The sequence below is a fragment of the Neopsephotus bourkii genome, unplaced genomic scaffold (genome assembly GCF_033783945.1).
Source record: "Neopsephotus bourkii isolate Nb327-2 ecotype Australia unplaced genomic scaffold, CSIRO-AGI_Nbou_v1 NB_1707, whole genome shotgun sequence".
Taxonomy (NCBI): domain Eukaryota; kingdom Metazoa; phylum Chordata; class Aves; order Psittaciformes; family Psittacidae; genus Neopsephotus; species Neopsephotus bourkii.
Window position 1 is genome coordinate 447,387 of NW_026902181.1, and position 15,899 is coordinate 463,285.

General features: G+C 41.6%; 1 protein-coding gene across 5 annotated transcripts; it reads left to right on the forward strand.

The window, feature by feature from the left end:
- The first annotated feature begins 219 nt into the window (after positions 1–219).
- On the forward strand, positions 220–13,652 carry DCAF4 (DDB1 and CUL4 associated factor 4). 5 transcript variants are annotated; one of them, XM_061376382.1, is made up of 14 exons: positions 220–249; positions 905–989; positions 2,135–2,232; positions 3,683–3,840; positions 5,331–5,413; positions 6,066–6,168; positions 7,119–7,262; positions 7,937–7,986; positions 9,223–9,302; positions 10,877–10,972; positions 11,084–11,181; positions 11,864–12,040; positions 12,261–12,375; positions 13,326–13,652. In XM_061376382.1, exons 2-14 carry the CDS (start codon positions 907–909, stop codon positions 13,517–13,519), a joined length of 1,479 nt encoding a protein of 492 aa, XP_061232366.1. In that variant the 5' UTR covers positions 220–249; positions 905–906; the 3' UTR covers positions 13,520–13,652. The 5 variants fall into 5 exon arrangements, with proteins under 5 accessions (XP_061232366.1, XP_061232365.1, XP_061232363.1 ...); XM_061376381.1 differs by lacking the exon at positions 220–249 and adding an exon at positions 272–489; XM_061376379.1 differs by lacking the exon at positions 220–249 and having other exon boundaries at positions 272–989.
- The last annotated feature ends 2,247 nt before the right edge of the window (positions 13,653–15,899 follow it).

Below are 15,899 nucleotides of genomic sequence, written 5' to 3' on the forward strand. Positions count from 1 at the left end.
TCCCTACCGTGGTAAATGACACCTCCACACACACCTACCCATGTACACCTACTAGGCCCTGCCCGCCAGACCGCAGCCGTGGCCCACCCCTGCCGCAGGGCGCACGCGCCAACTTAGCCGCCTCCTGTTGGGTGATCTAGCTGTCGATCAAGAGGCGGGCGCTGATACTGACCAATCAGCAGCGTCCATCGTCGAGTGGGCAGAGTCTTGACGGCAGCGGGGAGCCCTCACGGTCCGGGTACGGTGCCGGTAAGGTGTGGTTGCCGTTTGGCCTTTGTGTTAGGGGTTTTAGCTTTAGCGTGGGGGGGCGAGCCGCGGGGCTGGTCTCGGCCCAACGGGGAAGTTGACAGGCGTGAGGAAGTGCTCGTAGTGCGAGCCGTCAGTGGGCCTGGTCGTTTACAAACCCGTGGCTGGGGGACTTGGCCCGTCTGTCCAGCCTGACTGCTATAGGGGGGAGGTCTCGTCCGGCACCTGCGCCCGGCGCGGCAAGTAGGGAGATCGCTGTTGGTCGCTTTGGCTTGTCCCCGTGTCGTGGAAGCTCCTCTGCTTGGGAGGAAGCTGGCGGTTGTAAACACGCTCTTCTCCGTGCTGCGCATGGCGGGACTTGGCAAGAGCCCGTTTACTTGTGCTGCATGGGAAAGGTGGTCAGCCCCGCACGCTGTTTACTTCAGCCTCCCTTCGAACAGCCAATAGTCATGGTCTTTCTTTAAGATATGGTGCCGCTTGGACTTTCTTTTGCTTGAAAGAAACGCTTTCAAGTAAATTATTCTGTTAAATGGTTTTGGTCTCTAGGCCTTTGCAAAGCTATTTGAATCTGATTGAAAAGAGGCTGTGTTAAGATACTATTGTGACTGTTCCAGGCAAGTAGCATTGATGTCTGTGTGTGTGTTTGTTTTACAAGTAGAAATGAAGAGATGTTACCGGAGAGGCAAAGGAAAGCGTGGACGGCGCGCAGCTATTGCTCCCAATCACAATAACCGTACTGTGAGGCAAGTATATGCAGCTTGTGTTTACCATGCGTTAAGCAGTTAGATGTTATGCCTGATTAAATTTGCAGAATAGTGGCTATCTAGAACTGAGAGTATGCCATCTAAAAGTCTAGTGCAAAGTATAGTACATCTATCATCCCTACTTGGACTAGAATTGCATTGATTTCTGGAAGTGTATCATATGTGCACAACTGCATATTGGGTTTAAAGTGAGATGTGGTTTCATGGGCTAGTCCTTTCAGGTGCACCTGGTCATCCATAAACTTTTCATCAATATGCAGAGATAGTTCAGGGAACAAAAAATGTTTGTATTTCATTCCACCTGCCCGTTTATTTTATGCCTACTAGTGTAAAAACTAGCATTAAAGGATCTTGCTGAAAGTTTAAAAGCATGTTAAGTAATATGGTAATAATACCACATATAGCAGATCAGGGAGCTAAAACAAGGTCTCAGGAATAATCCACTGCCTTGAAAACTGATTCCTTCAGAAAAGTACACTTAAAACTTGAACTTACACTTGCCTGTGTTTGAGCTATTTTTGTGCCTCTTTTTCTTTCCTGTGTTCTTTCTTTAGTTCCTCTTCCAGGAATAAAAGAGGCCAATCCTTTGCTTTAATTAGTGTTTAGTTAGTGTTTTCTAGCAAATATATGTTTAGAGAAAGAGACACATATACATGAGTTTGCCTCATTAGTTGTTTTTGTGTAAGGAAAGTTAAAAATGCAAATGGACCCTAATTCAATGAACACAGAATTAAAATGATCTTATTAAAAAGCTTTGAAATGAAATGCTTGCATTTGGTGTGAGGTATTTTTCCTTCTGTCAATGTTATGTTCTTTAACTTTTCAAAGTTGTATAATCAAACAGTAATAGAGCTGGTATTGGAATTAGAATTTGTCATTTTGTTTTCAATAAATTATGACTCTTGGAAAACATTTTGGCCTAATGCTTTTAAGAGGACATGTAATAAGGCCAAAAGTGAGAATTGTACAGGCAATTCAGAAAACATGCCCATGTAATTTTATCACAGCCCTGCAAAACTGTACTCCATTGATGTAAATAGCAAGTCTCTTTCTAGATTCTCTGTGGGAAAGATGTGTAGGACAGTAGTGAGCTTGTTGTGAAGGCAGTGCTGTTTTTTTTTAAGGCTGGAACAGGAAGAACCACAGACCCCAGTGCATGCAGGCCCTAGCAGCAGCGAGGATCCTTCTTCATCCAGTTTAACCCAGAACTCTGTAGTACCAGGTAAGAGACCATGTCTTATGTGTCAAAAATCACTGCCTATATGCTGACTACACAAATAAAGTAGTAGTAGCTGTGTTAATAGTATGGTGTTACAGGAAGGATATAAGCAGTAAAGTTTGTGGAGGAAAGTAACATTGGGTGATATAAGAAGATCAGTAAGTGAGGAATGAGAGAGGAGGGCCAAATGTACTTTCACACCCCTAAGTGCTTCTCATATTTGAAAACTTGTGTGCTTAGCCAAACTGATATAAACTGAAAAAAAAAAAAATAGTGGCTAAATGTTTGTTCATTATCAGGGAGTTGACTGGTGAAACCATACCTGATGCAGTAGCAGTGCTATTGAGGAAGATGTTACATTTGCATTCCAGTTTCCTGACTCATTAAGCCACTCTAGCAAAAGCTAAGCCTGTGGGAACATTTCTTTCTCCACAACAGGAGAGTCCTGCAACACCACTGACTGTATAACCTCTTAGTGACAAAGACAGCATTTAAGGACACATTTTTTTTATATCACCCTTTTGTGTTTAAGAGACTGTGAGCATGTTAGATGTATCCTGCAAAACATTTGTTGCAGTATAATTAGATTATGTATACTAACTGCAGTGTGCTGTTATGAACCTTACTGATTCACTCACCCTGTGTTTTTGTTGACCTGAATAAGTCTTGGGTTACTTGTTGCTAAGCTGAAACCTAAAAGATGCTGACAATGAACTCAATTATAAGCAGCAGGAAAAAGAGGTTACTTCAAATGCAGTTTCTTGTAGCAAATAAAGGTTTAAATAAAAACTCTTGAAGTGTTAACACTCACCTTTCTGAACAAAATCCTTTGTCTTGAGACATTGTCCCATTATGAATCTAATATTTTACCTGTCTCCCTCTCTGAATTTACCTGGACAGTGAAGCGCTAAAACTGAATGTTTCTCTCATCCCTGTTTATCTTTGAAATGAGCCTCTGTGTATTGTCCAAATATACTCTTGATTGTATCTATATTTCTCCTATGTGTTGAAAAAAAAGTGGCTTGTTCTGGGAAGTGAGTCACTTTATGTTGGTTTGGGTGATACCTTCTTGTCATTTTGTTTGTGACTGCCTTACCTAGACTTCTGACCAAGAGTGTCACCTCATGATTGATTTATGAAGAAAGGTCACTTTTAAATCTTTCCTCTCTGCTTCTCTGATCTGTCTGGATTTCATCTTGATCATTGATGACATCCCTTCTCTACTTGTATAAGGGCACTGCATTTAAAAACTATAAATATTTTTATCCTTTAAGCGACAGTTATCTATTCCTAGTCTGCGTATCATGCTTGGGAACTGCTGAGAGCAAAAGCATTGAACCTTATGACTGACATTCCCATGAAGATGTGGGATGTCAAAGAGCAGTAAACAAACTTAGTTATCTATCTGATTTTGCCTGGGGTTTGCCACTTTATTTTTTTTTTTAACCCTAAGAACTGCCAGGATTTTACTATGACGCAGACAAGAACCGCTATTTTCGCCTACTGCCTGGACATAATAATTACAACCCACTCACCAAGGAGAGCATTCAGTACAAGGCCATGGAATGCGAAAGGCTGAAGCTCTTAGAAGAGGAAGAAAAACAAAAGAAGGTACATTCTGAAAAAAGATTGCAATTAGGCTTTATTATTCTCTGGCCCAGGACAGATGATAAACTAAAGCTTTTCAGTTCTGACTGTGGTACAGTTCCCTAAGCTGTCTGAAGAAAGGAAAATATCTTTCTGCAGAGAGTTTATAGTCCTTGTAGCCTTTTGTTTGGCTGTTCCACACAGGAATGAAAGCATGTCATTGCAAACGAAAACCTATAAAGAGACAAGAACTGTGCTTAGAATTGCAGATTGTCCAACAGTTACAGTTGAGTCAGGACATTGGATGCCAGGTTTCAAATCCCTGCCTTGAACTGGCAAAGTGGGATCTAGATTTTCAGTTTTCCACATATTTAGTTTCCACATATTTAATAAATGTATTTATCATATTCTTGGACCCTGTAGGAACCATACTAATTATATTTTGTGGAAACAGCTTTTTCATGAAGATTTAGGTTTTGTTTTTTTTACAGGTAAGATCAAGGCAGGTTGTGTGTTTATGCCTGGAAAGCCTGTGTGCTTTTCATCATAAAGTGTTACAGCAGAGTTAATGCTGATACTGCCTATCTGTAATCTAGGTAAAATGCCCAACGTGGATGTTTTAATTACCTGAAAGCTGTATCTTGCAACTTTATAAATCACAGCACAGCCTAAATCTGCTGTCAGTTGGAAGAAGCAAGCAGTATTTTCCTCCTTGGGTAATAAAGTTCTTGCTTCAGCTGGTGTTCTGCTTTTTCAGTCCTCACTGTGAAAATGCTACAGTTGATTTGGTTTTGGCTTTTTTGTTGCTGTTGTTCCAGCTGTTTATGTGAGCAGTTTAGGTTTCATAGATACCAAAGAGCTGCTGGCCACAGTGCTGTAGATGAGGCCCTTGGTGACACGGTTTAGTCCTTCACCCCATGGACTTGACAGCCTTTGGGTAAAGGCTGGACTTACGATCTTAAAGGTCTTTTCCAACCTAGTTGATTCTCTGATTCTATGAGTCTGTGGATATACATCTCAAAGTCTGGCTATTGAATCAGACATCTGAATTAGGCTCCCAGATAAAAACATTCTTAAATACTTGCTTTTTGTCTCCCCAGAAAGTGTTTGCATGAAACTTTAAAAAATGAGGAATTGAGAAGTATTGTAAAGTAGTGCAGCAGTAAGGCTGCGTAGTTAATATCAATGTTGTGATAGAAAATTTTGCTCTATAATAAGAATTTAAAGCTAGTGGCTGATGGGCTTTGTTGTTTAGTTGTTTTTATGTTTCTCTGGGATTTTCCCCGCCAGTTTTTCTATTTATAGAAGCACCCCACATAATTTCACAGGAATATATTGTCTGTTTATTGTAGGAGACCAGGGAGCTGGTGCTGGAATGTGTTTTATAGAGGTTCTTAAAATTTTCATGTATATAGGCTTAAGGGAAAAGTTACCCAAACATCTAAGATGCACAGATGTGTTTGAATTGTGAACAAGCAAATAACTGAATGCACTTTTATGTTACTCTCTTCCAGAAAACAACAAGGGCTGGACTGAATTCATCTATGCTGTTACAGAAAAGGCAGTTGGGTTTGCTCAGCTCCACAAGTTACTGCAGGTACAATGGTGTGATTTGTTTTTTGTTCATAATACAAAGTTCTGCTGTTAGTACAACTGTTCCTGTCAGTTTTTTTTGTATTTCCACTGTTCCACTTAAGATAAAGAGGAATATAGTACTTACAATAAGAAATTAGGTACGTTCTTTTATACTCGGATTACTGAAGTGATGAGGAATCAAACAGAATAGGTTTCCCAATTTTGGAGAAATGGAGTTTAAAACTTCATTTCCCCTGCCTCTCTCCCCTCCCTCCCCAGTATATGCTGGTTTGCCACATTGTGGTTTATGAGAACAGTGCATCTTTTCTTTGGATGACTGAATGCTCTTCAACTGACATGAGCATTCCCCCATCCCAGTAGAATGGCTCAGGTAGCCCAGATTCAGTAACAGCACAGAAAGCAAGTTAGTGACTTGCTATGATGTTGTTTCTGCTACTGAAGATGTGTTGGTGTTCAAAATAATAGAATGACATTCCCTTAATATGGAAGATGCACATGTGCATGGCTCATATAAGTTAAATTGCAGCATGCTAGTTGATCTGACATTTTATATCCTGTGATTGAGAAGCAGTTCTGGGTATCTTCTCCAGAATTCTTTGATTGGCATTAAACCTAGGCTTACGTGAATTCTTTCTCCCCACCTACTTTTACAGGCTGGTTCATGAGCTGAAAGTAAACTGCATGCACAGGAGGAAGATTGAAATTCACAGTCCAGATTCTTCAGTTGCTGGAACCAACAATTTTAAAATAATTGTGGTACGTTGATGAGAACTTACGCCCTTAGGATAAAGAAAGCCCATCTTCAGTGAAAATTCAGGATCTTGTAATTAAACCCCATAGGTCAAATTTTGCTTTCAAAAATGCATTATTCCTGTTGTGTCAGTTCTCAAGATCTGTGCTTGGTAATTGAACAGGTAGGAAGAGTCTATGACTTTCCTAGAAAGAAAATAATGAAAAAGTTGAATATGAAAGTGATATTTTTGGGGGTGTTTTTTTGGAAGCTGATCAGCCTGTTGTCTTGGAAATAAGCAGGAGTTGAGTGGATTGGAAGGGAGAGTACAGAGGATTAACAGGAAGAAGAAACTTGAAGAGAATTTTGAGAGTGGCAAAGTCTGTGGTCCAGAGAACCTATTTAAACATCAGTAATCATTTTACAGCTCATGATCTGAAGGCAGTTTCTACTGAAGTTGATGGTACTGCATGTGCAGGAGAAGTCTCTGGGGCAAGTATCTTTCGTAGTCTATGCAGGAAGCCCTGCAAGACCAGCTCCTGGCTTTGTAAACACAGCACTGAGTAGGTAGCTGAAGCTGGAAGTGTCAGAAACTTAGTGTCAGAAAGTTGAAATGTAGCATTTGCTGTGATCCAGCAGCAGCAGAATTCCACTTTGATAAGGTTTAAATTTTTGTTTCGAATCCCCTACCTGTATCAGTTTGTGCTTATTAATCCGCCAGAGAAAGTCTAGAACGGCTATGATTGGAAAGAGTACTTACTGTTACTTAAGAAGTAAATGCTTTCCTTACTCATGTTTCTGTGCATGCATATAAAAAGGAGTTAACCACTTCCTTTTGGAGATGAATGGAAAGTGTATGATGTTAAAGGGATGAGAATTAATGTGTTGTTTCATTTCAGACCTAATGCAGCTCCTTCAAACTGTTTTTTTCCTGGAAGTTTGCAGGAAGTGTGACCAGTAAACTTTTCTTTTACAGGCAGATGTTGCTTGTGAACGGATATTCACTGTGAATGATGTAGAGCATGGAGGATGTAAATACGGTATCATCAACCTCAGTGGTTTGGGGAAGGAGTCTCCCACTGTGGAGATGTATGACAACCTCTACTTCACAAATCGCAAAGTACTGTGTTCTGTTCCTGCTTCCTTCCCTTGTTGCTTTCTCAGAATGCTGCTCTTGGGAATCACAGGTAGAAATGCATGAGAGTTGGGGAAGGGGTTAGGAGGAGAGAGTGGAAGAATCCAGCAATGTGAAGCTTGGATAAATGCAGATTCTCAGTAAACTCTTCTCTGAAAGTCCTCAGTACCAGTGTTAGTTCTCAGGAATGTTATGCTACAGTTGAAGACTATGTAGAAGTATCAGCTTCCAAGGTTGCACTTGGCCGTACCTGTCAAAACTGATGTTGAAGGCCAGAAACTACTAAGATTTGCATGCTTCTTCCTTAAAAAATAATTTGGGAAAAAATGTGTTTATTCTCTATCATGAAGCAGATTTAAAACCAGCTTTCATAATCTCTCCATCCTCAGATTCTCTTAAATAATCAGATAATAATCAGATGATCTCTTAAATAATAGGATGTGCTTGATACCTCAGTCTGTGTTAGGATAGGCTCCTCAATTCCTCTCTGTCCTCTACGTTTAAAAGTATGAGGCTAAAATGCTAATGTCCCATTATTGCGCTGTTTATTGGGTTAAGGAAGTGTGCCCGGTACATAATTTTGTCATTGGTGCATGAGAATACCATTTCATGAATTGAATAACAGATCACAAAACCAGTATGTCTTCTTGTGTCTGAAGGTGAATTCTATGTGCTGGGCATCACTGACTCATCCAGATTCTCATGTTTTATATCCTTTTTAAAAAAGCAGAATTTCAGTTCAGCCTTCACAAGTCTGCATCATGCTGCAGAGAACTAACTTCCAGGAAAGGCCTCTCATGTAGCTGTCCCAGAAATTGTTTTATGGAAAACAGATGAAAGTTATAAAAACTGGGAGATGTTGAAGATACTGAGACAGTTGTACAGTTCTGTTATATGTAGAATTGTTCCAGTGTAATAGTAGGTGAGAGAGCATGTTTCCTCCCCTGGAGACTTCCCATTTTGTTAATGATGTAAAAGCCATATCCAAAATTATCTGATGTTTAGAAATTAGCTGGGGCAAAAGAGTGAGAGAGAGAGGGGGGGGGGGTTAAAGGAACTACCTTTCTCCTTAAAGTGGACCTCTTTGAAAGTGAGTTGGTTTCTGTTGTTAACCATCCCCATACTGGTTGGGATGAGAGGAGAGTGGATGTAATTCTTGCTCTTATAATTTCAAGGCATGTTCTACAGATCTGTCTCGGAAGAGGAGGAAGGTTGATGCAGCAGAAGCAGCAATAATGGACAGTGCAGAGCCCAGTAGAGAGGAAGAAAAGGATTTTAAAGTGGGAGATGTCAGGCAACAGTTGTGATGTTAAAGTGCCAAAAGACAGGAAATTACATGTGATGGGAAAAGCCAAGCAATTCAGGACTACTCCAGAAGGTGGCAGGAGTGCATCAGGCTTGCTCACAGCTGGCTGGGAGTTGGGGGGTCGTCTTGTGCTTTCCTCTAGTCATGTCACAAATTTACAGCACTGAACTAGAAATGCATCTTTCAAATCCTATTTATACCTGATATAAACTTTAGAAAGTATTTTAGCGTAATCTAAAGTGAGTCTTCCTTGCCTCTCAATATGTGTGCCTCTTTCCAACTCATCTCCATGGAAAACGGATCTATATTAATGCAGTGTTATCAGAATGTAAAAATGAGAAGAATGATCTATGGAGGCTATGCATTTTTTTTCTATCACTAGAGAGATGCTTCAGTATTCTGTTGCCTTTCTTGCGTGTGTATTTTCGTTACCAGGATAAGATCTTTCTAGCCTTTTCCTATGAAAGAAATGAGAAGTCAAGACTTAATTAGAAACTGTAAGGCACATCAGAAGTCTCAAAGGGAAGGTATTGTGAGCTGTGGTTGTGTTAGATCATCTTGCTTTTCCCAGCTATAAATGTTAGGTAGTCTCTCCCATTGCAGGGGGAGATTTTTGTTTTCCTTAACTCACTTCAGCAAGCTGTGTCTCATGGGAATTGCAGAAACACCAGGCTGTGCCAGTCTGCTTCCAGCATCGTTGTTCAGCAGCAGTAACTCAGGTAAGATGTTTCTGTTATTTATTTTTTTTTTTCTCTCCAATTTTTGATAGCAGTTATGGCATGAAAAGAGCATAAAAGAAAGCTCAGTGCTACGCTTGTCTTCAGTAGCTGGTGAGACTTCTGTAATCTTGCAAACTTAGAAAGTCTGAAACAGTTTAAGAAGTGAACAAATGAGAGAACTTGCCTAAGAATTAATTAACAAGCAGTATTCCAAGCACTTGTTTATTTTTAGCTGCTGCTGACATAGTACTTGAGTTTGGCAGGAGAACACCTGACTTGTAAATTAAACACTTAAGATTTTTCAGGAGTATCTTGCCCTGTAACTGCTACTTAGAAGCTGCATGCAAGAATTACCCAAATTTCCGTAGAGACAGTCCAGAATCATTGCAGAATCCCTTCTCATAGTAGCTACTCAGGTATGCTCACTGGATTAATCAAAGGTGGAAAGCTGGTAAATTTCTTAGCCCGTAGCTGCTTGTACAAACTCATGCTCAGTTGTGTGTAAATGTGATTGATTTGGAGAATCCTGTGTCTTAAGTCTGATGGCTGTGGCTGTGTCTTTATCTTTGTTTAATGTTTTGGAGGGTAGGACTTTCTTGATGGATATCAGAACCATGCTTCTTTGAGTCACACAATACTGTCCTCTGACCCGGTTTCCATTCAGACATAGTCAGTGAAGTTTGAGAGAAAATCTGGGACAGATAAAGAGTTATGGGCCTATTAAAAATCCTTAATGCCATGCTGCCATTAAAAAAAAAAATAAATGTGTAGGTTTAGCATGAACTTGAAGAGTCACTGATTCTTCACTGACCCATCAGTGGCTCATGCTGGCTACAAGGCCAGCATGCTCGGTTGTTTTCTAGAACATTTGAAGCCCTTCACCAAAAGCAGAAGCCCTGAGTTCTACCCATGTCCTTCTGTCTAGTATGTCCTATTAACGTTTTCAGGTATTTCCAAGTTAGACTGACTTCAGTCTCCTAAACTGTTGGTTTGAGGGAGCCTTGCTAAGCAGATGCTGGTAGTAAAGTAGAATTTCATGTCTAAAACTGTGTGTTAGACATGTCCCGTGCTGGCTGACATACACATGATCATGGTGCATGTGCATGAAGTAAGTGAAAACTGAGGACTTAAAATTTACATCAATTAGTAGACTTTGTGCTGGAGCTACAGACGTAAGGGTCAAATCAAGGGTATTGTTAGGCTTTGGCTAATCTATAGCTTATGAAGTAAATGTTTTGTGTTTCTAGCCCACTTGTCTTTAAAAAATGGCTTTCTTAGTGCTATAAGACAGGTGTTAGCTTTTCTTTCCTGCTGTTGTCAGCACTCTAACTGCTGAGTAAATTTCACAATCTCTCACAATCATCTGTCTATGTAGACTACAAGTCTTCAGCTTACAGTCATAAAGCCTCACTTTTGTATCCTGTCTCAAGTAGCACAGGGACAGTAACTGGGTAACACTTTCTCTGCTTCAGATGGAAATGCTGAAAGAATTATGGAAATCCAGAGAAGCTTTCTAGAATATCACCCTGTCCTAACATTTTATGGATGCCTCATGTGTTGCTCCTCTCTCCTAGGAGATCGACCTGGTATGCTGTGCAGCTTCAAGATATCGACTGCCTGGTCCTGTGCTTGGTGCCTGAATCCTCAAATAAATGCCTGCTTCAGCACAGGTGATCCACAAGGCTAGCAACTGCTTCTGTCTCAATGGGAAAGACTTCTTGCGTTAATCGCCAAGCTGCTACCCAAATTACAGCTAAACGAGCATAATCTGTCTTCCTTAGGCCTGACACGACGAGTTCTTGTGGCCAATGTAGTGACAGGGCGTCAACAGTCATTTAGAACCAGTAGTGATGTACTGGCACAACAGTTTGCCACACAGGTAAGAACCACCATGCCCTTTTTCCAGAGCTTTATGTTCTGTGATTGAACTCATCGCACCATACCTAAGGTTGTGATTACAATTACTGTTGGGTAGATACTTCACAGTACAGCTGATGTGGTCTGATAGTTGTGTGCAATTGAATAGCAAAGATTAACTGATTTCAAACTCTGGCAACGGGTAACTTTTGTTAACTGTATTGAGGTAAAAAGGAAACAAAGGAAGCACAAAGAGCACAGTGATAATGTGTTTTAAAATTGTTCTATCTTTGGCGAATGACCTCATTTTGTTAACACTCTTGATTGTCTCCATCAAGAAGGAGAAAGCCCCTATTAAATACTCCTGGAAGTGTTCACAAACATTTAGTGAGAAGGGTGAAACTGGAATGTGAGAATTCCACTTCCTGTTCTGCTGTTATGTTAGGCTAAGTTTCTACTTCCCTAGCTGAACTTTCACAGCTAAAGTAAACAGTTCAGGTTTGAATGGAACTAACGGGTTGGCTGAAAAATGTTGCAGTGTGTTAAAAGAAAAATAAATGTAGGTTTTAATGTCCATGTTAATAACATACTTTCGACGGCCGGCACCAGAGAGCTCAATAACTTGACGTAGATGCTGTCTATGTAACCTGTAAGATCCTTTTTAGATGCTATATAGTACATGGCTTTCTCTTGGGCTCTTCCAGACACCAGTGCTGTACAATGGCTGCCGCTCAGGGGAGATTTTCAGCATCGATGTGCGTCAGCGCAACCGAAAGGGCCAGAGCTGGAAGGCGATTCAGCTCTTCCATGACTCAGCAGTCACATCCATTCGCCTTCTGAAGGCTGAACATTACCTTATGGCAGCAGACATGGCTGGCAAGGTATGGGTTTGTCACATTTGGGATATTCCATTCGTTTTAGTATCTGGCCACTGACAGGCACTTATCCAAGTCCTGAGGGTGCATGCATGTTCTTTTGGAATAGTACGTAACTGGTGGTAGTTCCATATATGTGTCCTCTTCCAGATCTACTTATTTGTCAACCATAAAGTGCTCTCTGCTTTCTTAATATGATCTTTCAAACAATTACTTCAACTTGCAGATAAAACTGTGGGACCTGAGAACAGCAAAGTGTGTGAAGCAGTATAAGGGTCATCACAATGAATATGCTATTCTCCCTCTGCATGTAAATGAGGAGGAAGGACTTCTAACAGCAGGTGGGTTGACTTTTTGTTCCCCTCTACTCAGAGAGTGCATGGCAGTGATTTTCTGATGCCTGAGGAGTGTTTCTTAGCTACAGCTGTTGGAAGCTGGAAAACTGTTAAACCTTTAAAATTCTGAAGAAATGTAGCCTTAGATATACTGTAATGTCTATGAAAATTAAGAACTAATGTTATGGATGCACACATGCAGTAATCACTTCTGTGTAGCATGTAGTGGTTTACTGCTGTGTCCTGTGTTATCCTTTCCACAGTGTGTCTCGAGAGTAGAGCAGAGAATGTAAACAGGAGACTTGGTGATAACTTTATACAGGGACTAAAGTCCGTGTATAGGTTGGTTTGACTGCTTAAGTTTGATAACTTTATATAGAGACTAAAGTCCGTGTATAGGTTGGGTCATGTGGTGATGTACTGAAGCACTGGCATGTAAGCCAACCTCCTTGTAAACTGTACCATGCAGGTTCATTTTGAGTACACTTGGCTACAGTCTGAGGTTATTTTTTTTTATTGGGGTTGGGAGGAGGAAAAGTAACAGTAAATGAAGGAAAGCCCCTAAATCCTCATTGTATAGCCAAGTTTCACGGTGTCACTGTAAACACAGTAACCTCCTCTTCTTGGATTTGTCAATAGGTGAGAAGAATTCTTGTCAATTTGACAGTGAGTTTTTCCTCCCCTTTTTTGGCTTAGGACCTTGCTAATGAGGAAAGTGCTCTAAATACTGATTTATTATACCTTTTATTGCCTAATAGGAAATACACATTTTCCCCACTTTTTCAGTATTCAGTGTGGAATATCTGTTTTGCAAAGTATTGATAAGCACTTTGGCTCTAGTGTGTGTAGAAATCGTCAGGGCTTTTTCCCCATAGACCTTCTGCTTCTGTGTGATAATCTCACAGAGCCATGTAAAGTACTTTTTATGTAATGCTGCATTCTGTTGTCCTATCCAGTTGGTCAGGATTGCTACACCAGAATCTGGAGTCTCCAGGATGCCCATCTGCTTAGAACCATCCCTTCTCCCCACCCATCCTCCAAAGATGCTATTCCCAGTGTGGTGTTTTCTTCAAGACTTGGGGGTCGCCGAGGAGTTCCTGGCTTACTCATGGCTGTCAAACAGGATCTCTACCACTTCTCCTATGACTGATACAATATTCTCTTCACACCTCTTCTACAAAGCTGCCAGCCTATACATGACTTCACAATTTCTGCACCTTCTTCAGCAGGTTCAGCAAATCTTGCTGTATGTATATTGTAAATAAAAGCTGAATGCTGATTAACTTCTTGGGCAATCCTCAGCCTCTTTGAAACCTAGCTGTAAGCTTTGTAAAGCTGGTACCTTTCAGTAAGGGCCTGTCTCCATGCTAGCTGAATTTGCTGCCAAAAGGCTGCTCTAACTTAATCCTAGTTTGTTCATATAACTACTTAGCTGTGACTGTGTCTACATTAGGAAGTAGGCTGATGCAACAGACTGGATTAGCACAGTGAAGTAGCTGGTGTGGAGAAGCTGACATTAAGTGTTCTTGGGCTTTGCTTGGAGTATCTTTGGTCTGGGTCCACTCATTGTGTGTCCGCTACATCTGTGTTTGGAGCAGTCCAACAGTTGTTTCCCCACTCACTCGTTGGTCCTTTGGGCTGGGCTATGCTAAACCTTGTCCCTTTCAGATGGCGGTAGGCAACATGTATAGAAGAAAGCTCCTTTTCTGGTCCAGTAGCCAGGCTGAACATTCCTGTTAATTCATCATAGTGTTTCCTAACCAGGTCCACAACCCTAACCTGGACTTCGATCAGCAGTCCGGAATGGCAGGGTTGCTCATGCAGCTGCAGCAGGAGCCAAGCCCTGTCTGGGCATACTGCATTTTCTTTGGGATAGTAGATCACCTGTGCAGAGTAGATGTTCTTGCATACAGAGGTACAACTGGGCCCTCAGCTGTGAAGCTGTAGCACGAGCTCACAGTAATTGGAGGACACTGTATCTGTATTTGAGAACAGTTATCACCCCATGGAACCTTGTTACCTCCAGCACCTTCCCAGTAACTAGGCTGCAGCTAATGTATGTAGGAAACACTATCAGGAGCCCACAGGGGATAAAAGCCCCTGTGAACTAGGTGGGGCTACTGCCAGGCTTCACAGGAAAGACACACTGCACTCAAGTTTTCCAGAATACATAGAAAAGGAATGCAGGAACCACTTTTCCACCCTGGGATCCACTTGGAGCATTCAGCTGTACAACTGTGTCATCAGAGGTGCTGCTTCTGATGGGGTTCTGCCAGGTCATCAGGTGAGCATACCAACAAGTCCTAACCCCACCCTCACTGTGCAGCATGTTAAGCTGGAGGCTGCATCCAGCTGCTCAGTGAGATGGCCATGACAGAGCTAGGCTGGGCACCAGCATGCCAAGTGCTTTGAAATGAGGTACAGGCTGCACACGCAAAGGTAAGCATTGCTGGTGACTGTAGGTGTGGCCTGTAGTTCAGAGTACCCAGCGTAGTGGTCATGCCGGGGATACCATCTGTGTCTTCGTCAACTTAGACACACGCTCCCCCACCCCCCAAGTCTGTCCTGTATCCATTAACTGCAAACTCCTGTTTCGCCCACTGGCAGGTGGAGCTGTGAATTCCTTACAGCCGTGGCTCCTCTGACACCTCTGGCTCTATCCTGCCTCTGTAGAGCCTCCTTGCTCACACAAAGCAGAGTGGATGCTGCTCACAGCATGCTCTGTGCTGCCTCTTCTTCCTACAGGTCTTGTTTACAAGAGCAAGGGTCCCCTATTCTTCCCTTCCCCTTTCCTCTACTGCCCTTGGGTAACCAAGAGACCTTGATCCCTGGATTGCTTTTTGATTTGAGAAAATACTCTGCAACTTGCCTTGACTGGTTATGTTAATATGGTACATTTTCTGTTGCATGCACAGTGATCAGTGCATACAGCACAACTTTCAAAGGCATTAGCATTGGCTTAGTTAATAATGCATACTGCAACTAAGCATCTGTCCAGGAAATTGAAATGTAGCTAACCCTATCTCCCCCTGCAAACTCCATGTTACATCTGATTATCAGCTCAAGTTGGAACATACTTCATATTGATATTCCTCCTAGTAAATATGTGTGGTTCAAACATTTGCAGCTAGCAAACCACAAAGATCATGAACTCCCTTAAATCAGAATTGATTTCAAAATTAAATTAGCATTTAAACTCCTTTCAGTGCTCTTACCTCCAGTAATGCCTGTTCTGCAAGAACAAGAGCATGCAACAACTGTGCCCAGTTACTGTGGGAAGCACCAACTGGGAATTGTGGCAGAAAGGCATCTTACATAATGGAAGATAGCTTCTTTTCTGTGTTCCCTTTTAGGCAAACCTCATAGAAGATACTCATTTGCTCCCTGTTGTTTCCAGGAGCTAAACTCACACATGTGTCCCTGCAAACCCATTCACACAACTACTGCTTTTACAGCCAACACTTCTAATTAAGCCTGCAAGAGCAGTACGAAAGACGAGGGCAAGCAGGGCAAGAGAAGCAATTTGGCTT

Excerpts from the sequence above, each read along its gene's own strand:
- DCAF4 (XM_061376379.1), top strand. The coding sequence starts at position 874 with ATGTCTGTGTGTGTGTTTGTTTTACAAGTAGAAATGAAGAGATGTTAC. Across the intron at positions 7,987-9,222 it reads CATCCAGATTCTCATGTTTT|GCTGTGTCTCATGGGAATTG; the intron begins ATATCCTTTTTA and ends TCACTTCAGCAA. Across the intron at positions 9,303-10,876 it reads GTTCAGCAGCAGTAACTCAG|GAGATCGACCTGGTATGCTG; the intron begins GTAAGATGTTTC and ends CCTCTCTCCTAG.